Below are 21,824 nucleotides of genomic sequence, written 5' to 3'. Positions count from 1 at the left end.
CCGTTGCCATGGCCGAGAGGGGCTGGCGGCGGGCGGCGGTGCCCGGCGTGGCCATGGCCCTCTCGGGGCAGCGGCCGGGGCCGCACCGCGGGCAGCGCCTCCCGCAGGTAACGGGGCACGGCGGGGGAGCGCGGCCCGCTCGCCTCAGCGGCGCCGGGGACGGGACGCTTCCCTGGGATCCCGTTTCCTTGGGATCGCGGGCAGTCAGCACGGCAGGGTCAGGATCACGGATGAGGTTGCCCAGGGCCGTGCGGTTTGCCGGCGGGTGGGAAAGCTGCGCTGGGCTCGAGCGAAAGGCGCTGAAGCTGGCATTGCGAAACTAGGGTTCAGGAGGAGGCACGGGAGCTTGGAACGCTGTGGTTTTCCTTAGTCCCTGCCGAGGTTTGGGTAGCTTGGAACAATGGGTCAAGGCTGAATAACTTGCACAGTGACACTCAGGATCAGGTTAGACGGGGCTCTGAGTAACCTGAGGTGGTTGAAGATCACGAAATCATTAAGGTTGGAAAAGACCTCTAAGATCCTTGAGTCCAACCATTAATTCAGCACCATCGAGTTGACCACCAAATCATGACCCTAAGTGTCACATACACAGGTTGTTTGAACACTTCCAGGGATGGTCACTCAGCCTCTTTCCTGGGCGGCCTGTTTCAATGCGTGATCTCCCTTTCAGTGAGGAGATTTCCCCTAATATCCAATCTAAATATCCCATTACAAAACTTGAAGCTATTCCCCGTTATCCCGTCACTTGTTACCTGGGAGGACAGACCGACCCCCACCTAGCTACATCCTCCTTTTAGGTGGTTGTAGAGAGTGACAGGTTTACTCCTGAGCCTCCATTTCTTCACACTAAACAATCCCAGTTCCCTCAACTGCTCCTCTAGGCTCTTCAGCAACTTTGACTTCTGAATAGACACCTCAGTGTCTTTCCTGCATTTAGGGACCCAGAACTGGACACGGGACTCAAGGCAGCCTCACCAGTGCTGAGTATAGAGGGACAATCCCTGCCCTGGTCCTGCTGGCCACACTATTGCTGATACAGGCCAGGATGCCATTGGCCTTCGTGGCCACCTGGGCACACTGCTGGCTTGTGTTCAGCTGCTGTCACCAGCACCCACAGGTCCTTTTCTGCCAGGCAGCTTTCCAGCCACTCTTCCCTCACCCTGTGGTGCTGCCTGGGGTAGTTGTGACCCCTGTGCAGGACCTGGCCCTTGACCTTGTTGAACTTCAGTTGGCCTTGGCCCATCAATCCAGCCTGTCCAGACCCTTCTGCAGAGCCTTCCTGCCCTCAAGTAGAGCAGCATTCCAATCCAACTTGGTGTTATCAAAAATGTCCCTGCTCCTGTCAGGGAGGCTGGACTATATGACCTGTAAAGGTACCTTCTAATCCAAACTCTATGAAGAATAAGGTGTTGCTATGCATAAAACAACACAAAAAAACTTTTTGTTGAGGAGTGCTGCAGGTTTTTTGGGCAAGTAATAAGAGCTTTATCCCAAAGCACCGTGTCCTGCACCTGCAACCACCTGACATCAAAGAAAATGAATTCTAGGGTGAAGTTCTGTTTGTTTTGCTTCCTTGGGCACACCCATGCTCTCAACCTTCAGCCTGCTTCTTCGGGCAGGTAGGAGTGTCTATCTGCTTCCTCAGGCAGTATCCTGGGCTTCTGGCAGCAGCACAGAGGGAAGGAGCTTGGAAATCTGGACTGTCTGGTGCACAGGTGTTACTTGTGAAAACACAGTGACACGTCAGGGCCATTAGCATTTCAGAAAGATGAATATGGGACAGGTATTCTCTCAGCCTGGCTATGACAAAAAGTTGATATCAAATTTCATAGTTGCTTGTTGCTGGGCACTAGCTCAGCAAGTCTCCATCCAGCCCCCAGGGACTGGGTGTTTCTATTCTCTCTGTGTTCTCCAGTCTCTGTGTTTGGCACTAATTGCCAAATGACTGTTTATTGCCTAATGACTTCTAAGTCCAGTTTATGCAATCAAGCAGTTGTAGAAATGCATTTCAGAAACAATCTATTCTTTTATAACATGCTTTTATGTTACATTCCTGCTGATGTTTGCTCTCTGGAGGAAAAATGTGGATATAGGAAGTGTAAAAATGAATATCCTTAGAAATGTTTTCCTTTCTTTAATTTAAGAGAGTGGACCGAACCTCTGAGTATGCTGTCTCTGAAGCTTTTTCCCTTCAAAAGTCAAGGTGTCCACAGAGGCCTTGGGGTCCTGTGACAAGTTTGGAAACTGCAGAACGGCTGCAAGTTCATCGTGAGGCCTGTGAGGAAGGTGAGGTGAAGTTCTGCTTGCCACAAGATGTCTAAAATAAATTGTTCTTGATCTGGCTTTGCAGTTCTGACCTGAACAGGCTCTTGCAAAACTTGAGTTCACAAGAAACAGTTGATAGTAAGATGTCTTTCATCTAATGGAGAAAGGCATAAGAAGGATCAGTTGCTGGAGTTCAAGGCAGATCTTAAAGGGCATTCCTGAGAGAAGGATAAACTCTCTGTCTCCTGGAGATACCAGGGCAAGACAAGGATAAGAACTGCCCCTGAAGATACACTGTATGGTCAAAGCCAAGTTAGTGTGCTGCAGGAAACCAGGTGAAATCACCTGACATATTATAATAGCAGATTAGTTCTGGAAATGGGGTTGCTCTGTGTAAATTTCACATTTATGAATAACTGTGTGGTTTTGTTTTGATTCCCATGCAAAATTTTCCTTACTAGTTACCTGAATAAATATTTCTTTTGTAAAGCCTGCAGCCAAAAGTGCTTGCTGAAGTTTGAAAGTAAACCTGTGGTAGGTTTAAAAAGCAAAAAGGAGAGAGATTATTACCCATCAGTGCTAAAGTATGTCTGCAGCGTAAAAAGCTGATAGGAGACAGTATTTTAAAAACTGAGTTAACCATTCTTTTAAGAATCAAAAGTGAGCATTACAGAACAACATGATGACACATCTTAAGAGCGTCCACTTCAGTCCAGGAAGTGAGCTTTTTTACTTGTAAGCATCAAGGGTTCAGCTAACAGCATGGAATACACTTACCTGCTTACAGTGCCCTGTCTGAATGCATTATACAGCCAATGGCTCCAAAGGAGCTGTCTTTGCTGTGGTGAAGAGCCTTGTCTTTCTTTTGGTGGAAAGGTTGCTTGCTTTCCTCATGTGTCTTTGTTATTTTTGTTTGCCCTTTTCTGCTAGGATTTTCTTTTTATAGCTACCAGTCCCTCAGAATCGTTCCTAACTCAAATGAAATTCTTTTACCTGGAATCCATTGTTACAATACTTAATAGTAACTACACAAAGCTAACTTTGTAAAGAGAAGTGCCAGAAGATTTTTACTCTAGTTACAAGAAGATCACAAATCCCAGTGAAAAAAGTAACCCTTCCCCAAGTGGCAAGTTTTCTGCTCTTCTTTCTGTTATCAGATATATTTCCCTGTTCCTGATCTGGCTGGAGAGATTATGAAAGAGAGTAAAAGTGATTTGAAGGAGAACAAACATTAGATTTATGTTTTCTTCAAAAACTCACAATTTTCAAAGAAAATTTGAAAAAGGCTTTATTGCCTTACAAATACAAGGGAGCATCTTCCCTGTGTGTTAGGAGTGGATATGAGGAGCAGCTGCTTGCTCCTGTCCCTCGACTGTGGATCTCACACTGTGCCATGACTCCTGCTGGAGCGAGTGGCTGCTGAGGTCCCGGCTCTTTGCCCATCCTCACCACACAGATGGCTGAGGATGGTTCTGCTTTTCATGGGGCTGCTCCTGATGCCTTGCAGTTTACAGCCCTGTGTCCTGCTTCAGGTGCAGCTTGGCCACCCATGCAGCAAGGCCAGCTGGTTTGTTTTAAGCAGCAGACCCATGAGCTGACCTTGCTTTTGAGAAGAAATTCTGAAAAATTATTTTTTTCATTTTTCTGCAGAAAAGAATGGAGATGCAAACAGTCCATTGCAGGACTTCATACCCAGTTGTTCATTAGGCATTTGAGCTCACTGAGGAGTACCACATCCATCATGAGTGCATTCCTGTAGCTGCAGTCTTAACCCTGAGTCCCAGGTGAAGTTTGCCACCTGATAGACTTGTAATTAGACTCACCAGTTGTTTCTGTGGTACTTGCAAAGGGTTAACCTGTACACATGAAGCAAAAGTTTGTCCAAACTTTTGGTTCTTTTGAATTTAGCATATGACAGCCTTGGCTGCACATGTGGAAACCATCTAAGTGTCTGCAAGTAGAACATATGAAAGCTGTCTAAATTATGAATTACCTCATGTGAATTCCATCTCCTTGATAAATGCTAGAAAGTAATCACAAGTGATCTAAATGCCTGCGGAATCATAGTAAAAATGAGATGGAGAAGAATTAATTTGTGATATACGTGACAGGGAAAACATTTGCCACCTTCTCTTCCTGTTCTTTTACATATCAAGAAGATAAGAACAGAACTATTAGCTTTATCCCATTTCCTGTTGCAGATCTGGTTTCAGTCATTCCTAGAATACTATCCCAGACTATTGCTAGTTTACACTTAGCCATATGGTTTTTTTAAGTAAGTGAAGTCATCAGTCTCTTTCTTCATGGTAGCCCAGGAGCTGCTCAGTAACTGGATGAAGTCCCAACTGCAACTGGAGCTGAGCAATGAGGAAGTTGACTGTGTCCTTCAGGAAGAGCCTTGTGCAGCCCCTCCAAAGTATGAGCACTTTGATGGTGAGAGCACTGCAGAGCAGGTCCTGGTTTCCTCTGTGAGGCTGTGCTGGGGAAGGAGGTCAGGTGTCTCCACAGGGGCCCAGCTGGGTAACAATTAGCATTGCCTCCATGATTGCAGAAGGCTGATCAGTCACTTTATTCTACCATACTATATTATACTTACCGAGAAGCTCGTGACCCTTACAGACAGTCCCATACGGATTTCACCTAATTGGTCAATCCCCCCAATCACCATCCAGTGTCCAATTAACAAATCACCCTTTGGTAAACAATCTCCATAACACATTCCACATGTGCACAACAACAGGTGCAGCAGGTGGAGATAAGACTTGTTTCTCCTTCTTTTCCCTCATCTTCTCATGGCCTTCCCCAGGAAGATGCCTGGGCAAGTTGTCTGTTGCTCTCTGTGGCCAGAGAGCTGCTGCCACAGTCAGGTCTTATGGTTTGTCTGAAAGGCTGAAAGGTAACAGTTGTTTGAGGCCAGGACAGTAGAAACAAGACTAAATGTGATGATTTTTTCCCCCAGATCTTTGCAGCATCTTGCTGTAGGATATGTGCTGCATAGATGTGACTCATAAACATTCAATGTCTCCCTTTGTAGAAGAGATTTCTTTTTTCTTTTGTGAACAGGTATTTTTGAGGCCTGTCAAGTTTATACAGCCATTTGAGATGCGCAGAGGCAAGACTGTAAAAAATGGATGAAACATTGTTACTGCTCTAGCCTGTTCAGTGGGAGACTGATTAAGACTCTGGGGATAAATGGAGTGCAGTCAGTGTGTCTGCGTTCATCAGAAATGCATTCACAGTCTGGGGAAGTGATCCCTTTAATTACATTAGGCTTTGTGATCTGAGACAGAAGGGTTTATTCATTTCAGACTAGCCTGAGATAATCTGAATTTCTCATTTCAGACTTGTGCAGCTATCTGGAATGTGAAATGGAAAGTTCCTCTGTCCAGAAATACCTCCAGCATCTTTTGCAGAGTGAAGCTGTAAACTGTGGGATAGCGAAACATCTTAGACTTGAAGAGATCAAAGAAAAAAACAAACTTGCAGATCCACGAATAATCATGGAGCTCAGACACAAGCAGGTGAGCAGGCAAGGCAGCTCAGTTAAAAGGAATAAGGTGGAGGATTATAGGATTAGAGTAAATGCTCAGTGATATCTCCCCAGTATTCTCTCAGAGCCTGCAATAATCTCTGGCTTGGAAGCAACTACCCAAAGATACTCTTCCAGAGTTCAGCTGAAACTTTACTGCATTTCCATGTGCACATCGGCCATTCAGCAGTAGCTTGCATAGTCAGCTTTCACTAAAACTGTTCAGGTTTTCCCCCTTTTTCTGAAGACTGACAGGAAGAGCTGCCACAGCTGTCAGATCTGAGTTTGCTCCCATTAAGGAGTATTGATTTAATTTCACTCTCTCACATGGAGTGTTTTTCTGGTCAAGAACAATTCTCTCCAGTCAGCGCCTGCTACAGATAAGGTTTCTTGCTTAATGTGAAAGGTGGATTGTGACCCACCCTGGCAGTGTTCAGTGAACTTCAAATTCTTCAGCCTTTGGTGTTTGCTTTGACTTTTGCCAATTTTCTCCTGCCCAGGTGAAAGAAAACCGAATAAGGCATCAGAAGGCTTTAGAGCTTCAGAGACAAGAAGAGTCCCTGAAGAAAGCAATTCTGTCTGAGGCCAGGCTCCAAGCACAGGAGGAGGAGAGAAGGAAGGCCCTGCAGGCTAAGAAGGAGGAAGAGGAGATCCAGAGGGAAATAGTGAAGCTGAGAAAGGAAATGGCTGAGAAGAAGTGCACTGTGGCAAAAGTTTGGAGAATGTAAGGCAGGGTGTGGAGAGATGAAAACCACTTATAAGGTCCTTTTGTTAAATATAAGAGTAGTGGTGATTCCTAACAAAACAGCTGTTGCTGACTTTGAACTCTCCCAAAACCTTTTAGTCCTCTGTTACCAACCTCAGTGGCAGTTTTTCATGAGTGGGAAGGTGTGCTAAGGATAGTGTTATCCTCCCCTCGGCCATTATTACAGTATATGCACTGAATCACAGAGTAGCAGTGTGTTTGCACCACTGTGCATTCTCTCCATCAACATTGTGGCTACATTTAGTCTTGTCAGCATCTAATGCCACATGAAAGCCAGTACACAGAAAAAAATAAAAGAATAAAGTCTAGGCCTTGCAATACTTTCCCTACTATGAGAGAATAAAGAGCATTCTTGGCTGAAAATTCTGCAGAGACATTATTTTTTTCTTCTGCTCAGCTTGGATTCTCACAGAGATGTCCCTTTTAGGGATGCCATTTATTTACTTAGGCAGCCCTGATATCCTAAATCTTCTTATACAAATGCTTTAATGAAATATTTACTGGAATCATTTACTATTTTCTTCTGCCTTCTATGTTTAGGAAATGCACTGGACTGTTTAATCTCTGGGACCCCAAACCGATTCAGAGGTGGTTTTTAAGGAGGCTGAGTTAAAATAATCAGCAAATTTCTAAGCTGTAGAGGTGGTTCTCTTAAAATTGGCCAAAAAGAGAAGGTGTTAGATTGTATATCATGATATTAGATCTGTGTGTTTGTTCACTTTGCAGGGAGGGGAAGAAACAAGAAAAAACTCAGAAGCTGTCAGTGCACGAGGTGGCTGCTGTGTCACCACCCCTGAAGAGAGAAGAGCAAGAAGAGGAGAAACAGAGGAAAACTCAGGAGTTGCTTCGCAGGATTCACGCCAGTAAGCAGAGAGTGAGCATCACCCTTCTTTATCTGAGACTCTGAGCTACCTGCCTTGTCTACCATTTGCAAACCTGAAGTAAAAAGTCCTGGTTATACAGAATTTTCTACTTTTTCAAAGACTTCCTGATACCAGGAAAGTAGGGCCAAAAGTGTGTTACAAGACTATGAGCAAGAAATCCTGAGGTGCTGACCCCACTGGGCCTGTGCCTCAAGTGTATTCAGTGGGATGTTTCACTTAGAATTGTGGAAAAGACAGGGCTCTCAAGACAGATAAGACCATAAAGACTTCTGCAGTCAAGAAAGAAAGACATATACAGAGAAGGAAGTGAAGTGAGATTTATTTTCCCTCAAGGAGGGAAATAACAGGGGAAAGTGGCAGAAAAAAGGCCTGAGAAGCCCTTATTGTGTGCGTGGGAAGACATTTTAAAGATTGCCTTGCACACTCTAATTCAGAAGCAGGGAAAGGAAAGAGAAATGCTGCAACCTGGGATGAATTTTGAGCAGTGGCTCTGAGAGTTGATGCATGCCAGTACATCCACAGTAACAGGTTCCTCAAGGATCCCTTCCACTGGGTGCAGTAGGATATTCTGTGTTACTGCAATAGCTCTTTTGATGCAAACAGACTTAAATAATTCCTAGTAGGAACCCCTTTGTTTCACCTTCATTATTCTGATACAGTGGTCAGCTCTGGGTTAAATGTGTATCAAATATTCACTACCAAAGAGTGATCTTTTAGTACTGAATAATTTTTTATTATCTCAGCAGTCTTAGCAAAGGAAATAAATTTCCTGAGTGCAGGTGTGAATGCCATCCATCCCATAATGTTTTTAATGAATAGAGCAGTCATCATTGTTGATGTCTATATATCTACATCTAGGGGTTTTTTTCAGCAGATTTTATATTATATAGATTTTATGGTGATTCTCCTCACAGCTCAATCCATCTGTCCATCTGCTGAATTTGGGCTTGGCTGCTGTTTAGCAGTACACAACCTCTCTCCAGCACAATCTAAGCTGTGAAGATAAGCCTGAATGAAACCACAGAACAATTCAGGATTGGCATAATGTAAGAAGACACAGCTTGGCTGAGCTAAGCAATAGTGACATTTTGATTACTTTCCTAAAGCACAAAGAAACAGCTAATGCATTGACTTTTTGTAAGTCTCCATTTGAAGATTTCAGCAAGAGAGGAATGCAATTAACACAAGGCATTATGACAAAAGGGGAACAGCAGAGTCCTGTAAGTTGACCCACTTGGAGGATCAAAATGAACAGTATCTGCAGTGACAGGACTAGAATTATGGGGTAGATTAGACAGCAAATTGCTGCTCTGTACAATGTAAATTACTCCCAAAGGCAGCAAGTCTAATTACACAATAGGGGAAAGGTTTGGCTTCCTGCTGGAACAAGGATGAGCTGAGGCCATGTCATAAATTCACTCTAGGAAATGTCTTGATTTTTGTCTAAGTTAAAAATAATTAAAAAAAAAAAAGCAGCAGTGATTTACAGATGTGTTCTTACCTGTAGCATCTTAGACATTTTCTAGATTAGAAAATATTTTCCCCGTCTCTAGAAATTTTATGTTCCTCACCCATTTCATTCCTTCATACTTGGTGAATTAAGTGCATTTCACTCCAAAGCATAGAACCCCTTGATATGTCTCTTTCTAGACCCTTTCTGCTTTTTGTAGAAGACCTGTACATGCTCTGCAATACTTTTTTTTTAATCCTCGAGGTAATTATTGAAAATGAGGATTCTAAAAAGAATCTCAAAAAGGAAAGCCAGAATAGACAAAGGGCAGAGAGGATCAGTATTTGTGTGACAGGTTGTATCTTTCTCATTGGTTTTCTGGAACTCTCCCATGCAGTGCTTGCAGCGACATTTCTCTGCTTGGCTGAAAGTCATTCTGGAGCACAGAATTAAAATGGGAAAAGCCAGAGCCCTTGCTGACTGGAGATGCCAGCTGAAGGCCCTGCGAGCTTGGAGAAACTATACTTGGGCCCAGAAAGTAGAGCAGGAGACAGAGCAATTGGAAGTTCATCTCCAAGATCAAAACAGGTAGTGACCCTTTACTGTGGAATTCCTCCTACTGCAGCCGTACTTGGACAGAGCAGTGATGAGGGACTGTAAAAGGAGCTTGTCAGTTATCCAGCAGGAGGGAAACAGCAGCTTTCTGAGAAAATTGCTATACTGCCTGCAGGCTGCCAGAGGCATTGTGGCACAGATGAAAAGGAGGACAGATATAAACAAGAGCTTTAGCACTTTTCAACAAGTCTGTGTCTTAGTCTCTGTTGGTGTCTTTCCTAGAAAACACATCCTGGCTTGGTCTGGACTCCAGAGAATCTGTGTTGCCAAATTTATTCCTGATTAATATATTTGCTGTTTCAGTAGATGTATAACAGAGATGATTTTGGCCAGTGCCTTTCACTAAGGAGCTGTTGGATGAATTCCCTATCATCCAGAGAAAATACTTCCCTTCGCAGGTGTCTGGCAGGCTGCAGTGGTGAGACACTGTCATTTTGCCATATGCTGCTGGCCAGGGAACATGATACCTCTTTTGCAGCTGTCCTGCATCCCAGAGATGCCACAGGAAATTGCAAAGTGTGAACTAGTGAAACTTAATTCAGAATAGCAGGCATCCTTTCTACCCTCCTACTCCTTCTTGGAGGAGCTCTGTACATTTTCAGAGGGCCTTCAGAGTTGAACAGCAAAAAGACTGAGGAAGTGATGTGGCTTTGTTCCTGGGCAGAAGCCTCACTTCTGCCATAACACAAATGCTTTCTCATTCAGGAAGACCCAAGTGGCTGTGGTGCACAACCAGCGACGCCTCCTGCGCTGCTGCTTCCTGGCCTGGCAGCGCTGGAGCCGAGCGGAGACGAAAAAGCGAGAACTGCAGAGGAAGAGGGAGCAGACAAAGAGAAAGATGCAGCAGCTGCTGGAGGCTATATCACTGGGGACAGGTGAGGACAGGCCACTGGAGGTTAACAAGCCTGGGGCAGCAGAAGTAAACCATCATCAAGATTTACAGCAAGACAAGGTAAATCTTTCTCATGCAGTTTTGCCTATTGGCATAGCAGTATTCTTAGAAAGTACTTACTTTATGCAGTCTGAAATAAAGAGTACAGAGGAAAGCTTCTTTCCCAGGATGACCCCTAAATACCTCCCTGCAACTGTTCAGGAGAGAAGTCTAAAAATCAGAGGCAAATGTGAAGGACAATGGATGAGTTTTAAAAATAATCTCTAGTGCTGCCAAAGAACAACCCTTCATGTACTCTGAGTTGCAATGAGCATCCCACCCCCAGATCACTGTTACTGAGAGATTAGTTACATTTTTCATGCCAGTGCACTTTTCCTGCTGTTAACTATGGAGGAAAAAAAAGGTTGTCACTGGCTGTTTCAGGATAATGCACATCACAGGGAGGTAAGAGAGTAGAATCAGAGGTTACTCGCTTAAATTGTCATTTGTCAGGTTGGATCCCACCTTCCCTTCTGTCTATGAAACCTGTACCACATCAGTGCTCTAATGTCAGCATTAGAGCTCAAACACACATATTACAGGTCAAGCTTTCTGTTTGCTTAAGTGTAAGCAAATGTTGATTCTTTCAGTGCCTATACTATCCTAGTAGGCATGTATTTTTCTTCTGCTGCACTGGTAATATTTGTGCTCTAGGAATGGGACTGAATTTAGGGTTTGACCTAGGAATCAGAAAGCAATTTCTTATAGCTGATGCCTCCTCAGAGAATGACCATGTGTCAGAAAGGTGCACCCTCATTCCCCACTGTGCACCTGTTTTGTGGTAACATTTATCAAAGCTGGAAAAGAGGCATGAGGAAGCAGGACCTTGTAGACTTCTCTTCCATTTAAAAGGGGACTGTTCAGTAGATCAGCTGTGTAGATCACTTCAACAACTGGTTTTAATTTTATTCTCCATCTGAGCTCTGAGCAGGGACAACACAGTCCAAAAGGGAGTGTGCTAATTCCTGTGAAATGAGCTGTCCTAAGATGTGCTCCCTAACAAAATAGGCAGGATGTATTCCTGCTAAATCTCTTGTCTAATCAGGATTTCTTCCTCCTGGTGAAATGGCACACAGCTTCTTAAGAGTTCTTTCCCACAGCCTCCACTTTGTACATAATGGGGCCCCTCTGGCCTGACTGGATAAGGATTGCATAGCTGAGGTTACCCTACTTCTCAGGCATCTCGCTAGATTTGCATTTAAAAAAAACACTATGCAGGAAGGGCAGAAGAATGCTTGGTTTTAATCAATGCCAATTTTTCCTCATTTCTTTTGGTTTTTCCCCTAGCCAACTGAAACTTGCCTTACACAGAAAGAGCCTGATCAGACCAGAGACCAATCTTGTTGGAATATTGTTCACACATCTCATTTCTGCAGAAATCCCAAATTTGCCTGGGAGATTACAATTAAACATGCAGCCCTGAGTGCCCAGGACCAAGCTATGTACAGGAATCAAATAGCCACAGTGCTCCAGCAGTTTCAGGCACCCAGTCCAAGGACATCTCCTGCTTATGGTAGTCGATTTGAGCACCGTCACGCCTTCCAGCAACGTGTGATTGAGGAGCAGAGGCAGCAGCTGCAGAAACAGCAAGAGCTGATCCGTAAACTGCAGGAAAATCAGAAGCTGAGCAGAGATAAAGAAGAGGGAGCACAAGCTATGGCTGTAACCCACATGTTTAACAGTTCTGTTTCTCAATCCGTGGAGAAAAAAGAACCCAGATGCACAAATACAACCCCTTTGAGGTATATACCCTCTGTAAAGCAAGGTCAGTTAGTCATCATGTCTCAATCCCACTCAAGTTGAGCCAGAATTTGCCAGGCACATTTCAGTCATGCTAGTGCTATCTGTTGTTTCTCTCAGCTGTGACTTAGCCTTAAAGGAAGTATCAGACTGGCCACAGTTTTCTGTCCTTCTCCCTCCCTGCCTTGGCTCAACATCAGGTGATCCATGCAGGATCTACTTAGAAACAGCAACACCAGTGTCAACCATAGCAGCAGCAGGGATCTGTTTAGTTATGAATAAAAAGAGCATCATCCTCCCTTATTTCAGACCATGCAGGAGCCCTGGAATTCCATTGTAAGGGTGCAGCATCAGTTGCATTTCAAGCAAAAGAAAAGTGTATCAGGGATAATGCAACACAATGGAGAACAGAAACAAGAAGGCCATAGGTGGTAGGTGTGAGACATAGTTTGACCACTTTCACTGAAGAATTTCCTTACTCTTTTTCTTTCACAGCCCACCTGATTCTCATGGGCCAGAAAACACAAGGGCAGCAATGCAAGGCAGGAGGCCTTCCAGCCGGCTGACCTCACCTCATCCCATACTGAAAGGTATTGTTCTAGATAGCAAACACCGTTCCAGACCATTTTTCTCAACAGCTTGTATGGAAATGTCAGTCTTTGCCTCAAATTTGCTGGTTGATGATATGGTGGAAGTAAAATTCTACACTTTCTTTCTCAGCCTAACAGTGCTGTGAGAGGAGAGGGTGAGTTGTTTTCTTGTCTGAGTCAGGATCTGTAAAACCTGGGACACTGCAAGCTCCTCATGCCCACACTTAGTACACTGTTGTGGCAGCTGTTGCAACACCTGTGGTTGTGTCTGCCATGACAAGACTCAGAGAAGCTGTACAGGTTTTTTTGCCATCAGTCTCATTCCCTTTGATATGCATCCAAATAACACTTAAACTAGCCAGTCATTTTCATCCTACTTTTACAGAGGGAATTAAGTGCCTAGCCAAGGATTTGTGAGACAACAATAGCCAGGATGGAAAGGAACTCCACATCCCTGCCTTTTGTAAGATATCTCTCCTTCTCTGGCCACACTGGCACACAATAAACATGCAACATAGCCTTTTCATTAGTAAACTAGAATCAGGGTTCTGTTATATCCCTCAGTCATGTTCTTCTGTATGAATGCAGCCTAGGGTCAGTCTGCATGAAAAGTTGTCTGGAATATAATCATTGTGATGTTTCAATAGTTTGGAATCAGCAGACCTTTTTGGCCAGTTGGGCATTAATAGTTGTCTTTTACTACCTGTGTTCATCTCCAATGCTGCCTAGTCCAAGCCATCATTCATCCTGATTTGCCTGAACTCTGTACACCTTAGAGACAGAAAACATATTTTTCAGAGCATTCAAGTAGTTGTGTTTAAAGATCCCAAAAAAATTCAGTGAAGAAGTTATCACTGAATAGTTTTCCCTTGGCTGAGAATCCTGGGACAGCTGAGAGGAGAAAAGAATCTGAGGAAACACACTGTGGTCAAAACAATTCAATGCCTCCCAGTTATTGATTGCTCCAGCTTGTGCTTTGTTTGTAGCTGCAGAGGAAGCAAGCACAGGTTCCCAACTCCTCTGCATGTTCTGTGTGTAACACCTTTGCTGATGGCCAGCAAGATCACTGCATTGCAATTTATCTTCCGAAAGAAGCATTAAGCAGAAATTTCTTACTAGTGGGACCAAGTACCTGTATGTCCCTGTGACAGTGATGCTGTCAAGAAATTGCTTTTGAATAAGCAGTTAGAGCTTACTGGAGACCTCAGAGCAATTGCTGCTAAATCATGTGCCCTGAGCCTCAGGCAAGGCAGGGAGGGGCAAACCCTCTGAACGCTTTTCTTTCATACCTTGTGCCTTGTGGTGGAGAGAATGTAATTGTTGTGGTCCTGAGTCATCTCACAGATGTTTAAAGGTCCCTTGTTGATGACACTGCCAGCTGCAAGGGCCAGCAGGAAGCAAGTTCCTTTGTGCTGGCATTGCCAGGGCAGTGGGGGCATGGCTTAGATTGATGCATCCTTGTTCATCAAACTTCTGCCATAACATAGCTCATTTCCACTAAGCCTTATGTCCTTTGTTTCTGTAGGGATGGAGGAGAGAGCAATTCTGCGGGCAGAACAGAAGAAGAAAATAGAAGAAGCCAAACAACGAAAAGCAGAGGAAAAATTGGTAAGGGAAGCGGAAAATGAAACAAAGTGTCTTTCACATCATTCCAGTTACAAGAAATATTGATTTAACCCCAGAGTCAAGGACTGAGAAAAGGCCCTTTATCCAAAGCAGGAGTTTTATGACTTGTGAGAAAGCAAATATGCATCACATATCAAAAGAAGTAATTACTGCTGGTTTTGCAGCATCAGCCCTCCTGTAGCATAGACAGGTACTTCATCTTGAAGTTGCAGTTCTAGAAACAGCCCCTCTTACCACTCCCAAACACCTTTTTTCACACCTACCCCATGACTGTAGCTTGTCTTTGCTGAGAATGGTAAGGGTGGAAATGCACCCAGAGATCCACTTGATGGGACCTGGCAGTGGTGGGGTTCCCCTCCCTGCCTTTCCTCTCTGGTCACGTGCAGCTTGAGGACATGCAGTCTCACCTAGTAAAAATCTGCACATTTCTGGCAAATCTCTGCTGAAGAGGGGAGATACTGACAGTATTTGTATAGTTAATATACAAATTCTGTGATACACGTACAACAGAGGAGCCTTCTTCAAGTCAGGGTATTAAACTGTTACTGAAAATATTACTAGTAAATTGCATTAGGATTAGAAAGTGTGATCTTCAGAGTCTGGGGAAAGAAATGTTTGGGTACCTGTAATGCTGCTTTGCATGTAGAAATGAAACTTGAGAGCAGAGCCTAGGGATTCAGAACTGACTTCAGTTCTCTTCAGTTCTCAATAAATGACTTGGTGTATGGTTTACATTTTTTTTTGAGGAATAGTGAACAAATACTATAACTTAGGGCAAAGAAAGATATACAGATAGATAGATAGATAGATATGCATCTAGGCAGTAAAAAGGACAGCCCCTCCTCCCTGTCCTTTCCACAGTTCACTCTTGAGCACGGATCATGTCTAGTGTGTGAAACCTCACCTGCTGAAGTTTCAGGTGCTGGTCAATATTAGAGGAATACTAGGAAAGTTTAAAGATCTGTGTTCATGGAAAAGGTCACATGAAACAAATTGAATTTCACCTTTCTCCATTTCAAGGCCCAGCTGAAGGCTGAAGAGGAAGCACGACAGAGGAAGGAAGCTGAGGAAAAGGAAGCACAGCGGGAAAAACGCCGGGAGGAGAGAAGGCAGCAGAAGCTGGTGACCAAATGCTTCACCTGTTTCTTCCCCTTTAGCAGGGATAGGGAAGAAGTACCCACTGGTACTCAGTCAGCAGCCAGAGTAATGTGAAATGAAGGTCTTCATTGGTAGAGCGGAGTTCCACAGCACCCACAATACAGACTCACAGACTGCCCTCGTTCTGACAGTGTGAGGGGTAGAGCTGTGTCCCAAATGTGCTATGAAGTGTATGCTGTCTGTCTCCTTAGCAGGACTAGAAGTCCCAGCTGCTGGACATTCTCTGCTGAAATACAGCCACATAAGTCCCTCACAGTGGCAGCATGTTCAGTCTACTCTCAGATTCCTTCCACTCTTGTCACCCCTCCAATGTACGCAGTGATACCAGTCACAAACACATGATTCAGAAGTAAACGAGCCTGACAGTTATATCAAGGGCACCTTTTCCTCTTGGAGCTAACCTAGGAATAGCTACACTTCATTATTGTTACTTGGAAATGAGTTCTCCTAATAACCCAGATAGCGCATTTGAAATCCTACAGGAATTCAACTACAACTACTGTTCTACTTGGATTGAGTGTTTTAGAACATTTGACCTTCATTCCTGAGTATGAGTCAAAAGCAGTGTTAGACAGTTATGAAATACCCACATTCCTCCCCTGCTGTTTAGGCTAGATTAAGTGCATCAACTCGGAATAATTTTTGGACATGTTTTGGATGTCAAAGAAGGTTCCTGCTACATCAGCAGTTGTGGTAGCCACAGGTGACATGTTTGTTACATGATACACAGCCCAAGGGAGTGTCCAGGAATAACATCATCTCCCAGGAGAAGACAGATGCTTTAGGACACAGTTCTACTGCATGGGGTCATGTCTGGTCTGCAGTGCTAAAACTGATGCAGATCCCTAATTCCTGTCAAGTCAGAACCTCCAGCTCCAATATGATAATCTATTGCCATTGCTTAATATCCCCTTCATCCTGAGGGAATTAAAACTACTGCTTTTTGTATTGCAGAAAGAACTGGAAAAGCAGAGAAGGCTGGAGAAAGAGCAGCAGCTCCAGAAAAAGGCTAGAGATCACTATGAGGAGGTCCTTCTCAGAAAACTAGGAATAGTGCCATGGAAAAGGCTGAGGGAGCAAGCCAAGGAAAACCTAGTGGTAAGTGCTGAGGGTAAAGGAAATGACTGGTGCCATAGGAGGAAGGGAAAAAGTAGATGCAGCACTTAGCAGAAGCCTTAATAGGCTTTTAGGCCAGGTAGAGGTAGAAAAAGCAAAATTCTTCCTGCATACCCTGCCTTTTATTAGTTTTTAAATCAGCCCATCTGACAATAATCATGAAAAGCCATTAAAAACCTGCAGGGATGGCATCCTCATTTATAGCTGATTAAACAGCAAAAAGAAAAATTTTAAAGTCATATGACATGTGCCTGCCAGTTTTCTTACTCCACAGCAAACCTTATCAGTGAGATACCACCAATCAACTTTAGCTGCAGGAGTTAACCCCAACCTATCATCAGGGCTTTCACTCTCTATGAAGTTCCTGGTACTGAGTTGGCCACTGCTAGTGGCAGGACACTACAGGTGATAATCCAACAATCTATTCTATCCTAGCCCTATCCTGAGTGCAGAACAGCGAGTGGCAGCTTCTGAGACCTCGATGCAGGAATGTTGCTAAAAAAACATTTCTGCACATGACTGAGTCAGCATCCTTTATCAGGGAGAGACTGATAACACTCAGCTGTATCCTGAAAATGCAGCCAGAGCCCAGGGCTAAGTTGGAAAGCTTCCATTTAAGTCACTGGAACTGGAGCTACTCACAGTAGTTGACCAAATGCACGCAGGCCTCCAGATGGGAAGAAGTAGATGGATACAAGCTGTTCCGTATGTCCACCCTGCTGGTCGGCATTATGGACAAGCTTGGACTAAGGTGTTACACGCCATGCCTCTGCCCCTTCCACAATCAGTTACACTGGGCATCTCATTCAAAAGGGTATTCTCTGCAAGTGATGCAGCAGTGGCCTGGTAGAGAGACTGCACTTGTTCCTTATGCTGACCCCTCTTGGTTGGATCCTCTAAGTTATTCCAGCTGTCAGAAATCTGGATTTGGGTGGCCCCAGACAAGCTGAGATGATTTTCTAGTGCACTCAATTTTCTGTGGCTTTATACTTAGGTAGTCGCCAGTTCAAGTAACCAGCTGCTGTCTCTGCTGTCTTCACTCAAGGTGGCACAAAGGCACCACAACTTGGGCCTGCAGAGGAAATGCCTCATGACTTGGCTGCAGGATGCCCAGCAGAGTCTCAAAGAGAAGATGTCTCGGGCTGAGGACTTCTATTCCCATATGTTACTGAGATGGGGCTTCAGGAACTGGCTAAAGGTTGGCCTGCACCACAGTGGAGAAATGATACCAAGAGGGCTGGCTGCTGCCACACTTTCCTGTAACCACAGTGCCAATTCACCCACCTGTAGCACAGCCTTTGCCAAGTTAATGCTATCTCCTCATTCCAGCAACATTATTCCCTTTTTCAAAGACCTTCTCTCAGCTTCTCACTCTCCATCACTCTCTTCCACACAGAATTTTCTCTTACACACTGCTCCTTCACTATCTACTGTCTCACCCTGCTCCCTGTTGATTTTCCTCCACTCGTGTGCCCACCACCCTTCACTGCCACAGTCTCAGCACTGTTTTATTTATTGGGCCAGAGGTTGGGAGAGAAAAGAAGAAAAAAAGCCATTCTCACCTGTTTCTTTGTCCTCCTCCCCAGTACAAGGATTATCTCTGTGCTCAGGAGGAGAGAGCGAGTGCCTTCCACACAGTGTGCCTCATGAGGAAGTGCTTCTGGGCATGGTTTCATCATACCAGGGAGGAAAAAAGGGCCTTATGGGAGAGGCTGAACATTGCTGCTGAACACAGTAACAGGTGCATACCCTTACTAGCAGTTCTTCTTACTTTAGTTTAATATACTCTGTAGATTATTTTAGGGGCTACTTTTTGACAGGTAACCTTGTCCCCAGGAAAACATGGAACAGGTTCTGTACTGCTGGTGTTTTGCTTTTGTGATATGCACAGACAGCACCTGCAGAAGTTTATGCTAAGTTTCCACGCAGCTTGGAAAAGAAAGTGTAATGGCACCCTTCACAGGACTTCTAAATCTGAAAAAAAGAGAATACAGTGAAAGCCTAAGTAAGGATAAGAGGCTGAAACTTTCTAAGCTGATTAGCAGATCTGGCCATGCGGCTTCCACTAAAAGCTGCCTTAGGAAAATCTTTAAGTACAATTATTGCAAGCCAAATGATTGTGTAGGAATTACATAGTACTTTTTTGTCCACAGCAGATGATTTAGTTCACAAATCCAAAGTTGATCAACTAGAAATCCTACTTAAGGAGTCTTTATATTTATGCCATCACCAGTGTGACTTGGCAGCTAAAACTAGAGCAGTCAGTTCTACCAATCATGATTGGAGCTGGACACACCCAGTCCACTCCTTGTCCCATAAAATGCATTCCAGCAGGAAGAAAAAACTACTGTCAAAGTTCAGCAGAGAACAGAAGTCTGTTCACCTGCTTCGTCATGGAAGCATGGTAGCTGCATGCAGTCATGAATAGGCTGTGCCTGTGCACAGCCCCAACACTATCTGCAGCACCTTAGAGGAAGAATGAAATTAAATTCATCTCTTATGTGGTAGAGCAAACCTGTTCTAGCTTGCTGTGTCAGTAAGGTCTGAATAACACACAGTTTAGCATTAACAAGCCAGCAAACTAGAGGAACTAGGGGAAGGTCAGACCCAGGAAGAGACTGGATTCATTCTATATATGACCTCCTATTAAGAGCATAATCACCTGATATTCTTCTTTATCTCTTTCTTAACTTGCAAAAGGCAGTTCAGACCTTGCCATAACAAACTCTTCTTTAGACAGGACTGTGGTTCCCTATTGCCTGTATGGGAACCCAGGGCAAAGGCACCTTTGATGGGATGATTAAAATCAGGTAAGAATTGGAGCCCAATGAGCCCAGCTGCCTGCACTCCCAAGGGGTTGGTTTGGACCAAATGAGCCTGCATTTTTCCTAAAGAAACTTCTTTCAGAGGCCCTATTTATTCTTCAGAAAACCTCTTTCATCTTTAGAGTGCTAAACAAACACCAGCTAATGAATCCTGTCAGAGAGGAGAGCAGAATTCTCGGAGAGGAATAGAAAAGAGCAATATGTTATTCTTCCCTAGCATGATTGACATTTCAATGAAATGGTCTGCATGTAGTTGTTTAACATGTGACAGCCCTGACTAACAGCAGAAAGGACAAATCTTCAAGATCTAAATTCCCCCTTCAAACAGAAGTTCTCTTTTTATTGCCACTTATGTCATGTACACTTCTGCATGTTGACTCTTTGTTCCTTGTGTCCCTAATTTCTTTCAGGAGAATTACACTGCAGGCATTCAAGGCATGGAGGCAGTACCCACTGCTGATGAAAAAGGAAAGGGAAAGAGAAGAAAGAAGAAACCAGCTACGTAGGAGAGTAGCTGAAATTCTCCCCAACTTCCAAACATGACAGAAGAGAGTCAGATGAGATGGGAAGGAGGCAACAAGACCAGTGCAGTTCAGTGCTATCTCCCTGCTGACAGAAACAAGTCCAGGGGAAGGCTTACAAAGTGCAGAGGATCTTAGAGCCAAAGGGAGCTCCCTGTGGTCACTGCTGTTGTAAACGAAGCAGAGCTGGAAGCTTATTGGACAGTTCCATCAATTCCATGATGCACGTCATGCACTTAGTCCTTTTAAGCCTCTGTAGGGGTGTCTTGGCTCGTGGCTATGAAGCCCAGATAACCAAAGCCTAGCATTGGGTGTCTTTGAGGCCAAGGCCATTTCCACATGCAGAGCTAGCTACAGCAATGACATGAATCCTCCTCCATCCAAGGAAGCCCAGAACTAAACTGTACCTCTTTTTGCCAAAGCAGTAACCTGGTGCATTTCTGTTGGCAGTACTATGTAGGGTGACAGCTTGTCCAGAGGGCAGAGAGACCTGGCTGTCAGCTGACCCCTAACTACTGCTGTGAACTTGGCCACCCAGAGCACAGTTTCTAGCTAACTGTGCCAGGAAGGTTTGGATGGGAGGGGGAAAGAGAAGCATTTTTTATGCAAACCATATTTGTTAATGATCCAGATCATATAATTGGATACGGAAAGTCTAAAACCTGGGTTCTTTTGCAAGAGGCTGCCTTGTTTGCCCACTGGCCAGTTCATAAGCACAGTGCTTTGATTTTAGTACCAAGCAGTGGTCCCAACTTCATGAGTCTCAATTGTCATTTAAACACTTCCCAAGCTGTTTAATATTTTAGGGTGTATTGTGCAAGTCTTGATCCAGTGTTTCACTTGATCCAGTACTTCAAAGAAAAAAGACAAGACTCCAAGAAGGCGGCAGATTGTAGGTTTTACAGAAGCTGCTGACATGATTAAAATGGAAGTTCCATACTACTGCTAACCTTAACCTGCAGCATAATGCAGACAGGGTAATGCCATTCAGGTACACTATGTCTTCGTAACAACATAAGGCAGAAAGCTGGAATCATTTCCCTCACAGTAAGATAGGCAAAGCTTTCCAAAAGCATTTGGCAGTACAGGAAGTACTTGAGTAACACCAGAAAGACAACAGTTTACTGTTATCTTGTAACAGATCATTAGTAAAACCCATATATGCACTGGAAGTTTCCAATAAACCCAAATCTGAAATTAATATGGTGCAGATTGTGTCAAGCCAACTGAATGGCACTGGACAAAAGGCCAGAGCCAGGGACCTAGACCAGCATTAGGTGCTGCAGACAAAGTGGCACAGGACAGGGTGGGTGCTCAAGCACAGCAGCACACTCCAGAGCTTTAGCATCAGGAATTTGTCCATGTGGACACAGGGATGTGGCCAGGAAAAGGATCCTGCCCACAAAGCCAGGCTGTTGGTGCAGGTCTGAAGACAGCTGTCACTTGCAGGTACCTCCCACAGCCATCCTCTGCAACACCCAAACATTCCCCATCTCCCACAGGCGCGGCGCAGACCCGACCAGCATTGGGTCAGACGAGCGCATTCTCCAAGCACAGGGAGCTGAAGGTGCCTGCACAGAGCGTGGGCGAGCTCAGACCATCTGGCTGCACTAAGAGGCAGATTGTGAGAGGAAGCACAAGCTGGGAGAGGCTGGATAACACGTGTTGCGGGGAAGAGCAGGCAGCGTTTTTTGCAGGGGACTGAGCCAAACAGCCAGGGAGGAACAGAGCTGGGGCTGAGCTCCCAAAGTAATGCCCCAGTGCAGCCAACAACCACACCTGCTGCTAACAGCAATCTACTTGCTCTT

The 21,824-nt window shown here is 44.5% G+C and overlaps 1 protein-coding gene across 3 annotated transcripts; it reads left to right on the top strand.

Moving 5' to 3' along the window:
• The first annotated feature begins 8 nt into the window (after positions 1–8).
• On the top strand, positions 9–21,204 carry CCDC191 (coiled-coil domain containing 191). 3 transcript variants are annotated; one of them, XM_064721965.1, is made up of 16 exons: positions 9–107; positions 2,145–2,286; positions 4,576–4,698; positions 5,608–5,786; positions 6,295–6,518; positions 7,287–7,434; positions 9,292–9,482; positions 10,215–10,461; positions 11,728–12,182; positions 12,676–12,770; positions 14,296–14,378; positions 15,417–15,518; positions 16,509–16,652; positions 17,716–17,868; positions 18,257–18,411; positions 19,906–21,204. In XM_064721965.1, exons 1-16 carry the CDS (start codon positions 9–11, stop codon positions 20,036–20,038), a joined length of 2,673 nt encoding a protein of 890 aa, XP_064578035.1. In that variant the 3' UTR covers positions 20,039–21,204. The 3 variants fall into 3 exon arrangements, with proteins under 3 accessions (XP_064578035.1, XP_064578054.1, XP_064578045.1); XM_064721984.1 differs by lacking the exon at positions 9–107 and having other exon boundaries at positions 2,180–2,286; positions 4,576–4,681; XM_064721975.1 differs by lacking the exons at positions 9–107; positions 2,145–2,286 and adding an exon at positions 3,972–4,049.
• The last annotated feature ends 620 nt before the right edge of the window (positions 21,205–21,824 follow it).

The sequence above is a fragment of the Zonotrichia leucophrys genome, chromosome 1 (assembly GCF_028769735.1).
Source record: "Zonotrichia leucophrys gambelii isolate GWCS_2022_RI chromosome 1, RI_Zleu_2.0, whole genome shotgun sequence".
In the NCBI taxonomy this organism is placed as follows: domain Eukaryota; kingdom Metazoa; phylum Chordata; class Aves; order Passeriformes; family Passerellidae; genus Zonotrichia; species Zonotrichia leucophrys.
The sequence above is the reverse complement of the archived record's forward strand: the minus strand, read 5'-3'. Positions and strand labels throughout refer to the sequence as shown.

What these genes read in the sequence shown, in the direction of transcription:
- CCDC191 (XM_064721965.1), top strand. Translation starts at nt 9, where the DNA reads ATGGCCGAGAGGGGCTGGCGGCGGGCGGCGGTGCCCGGCGTGGCCATG. An exon ending in AGAGAAGGCAGCAGAAGCTG is followed by an intron (nt 15,519 to 16,508) that starts GTGACCAAATGC and finishes TTTGTATTGCAG; the next exon opens with AAAGAACTGGAAAAGCAGAG. An exon ending in GCTTCAGGAACTGGCTAAAG is followed by an intron (nt 17,869 to 18,256) that starts GTTGGCCTGCAC and finishes CCTCCTCCCCAG; the next exon opens with TACAAGGATTATCTCTGTGC.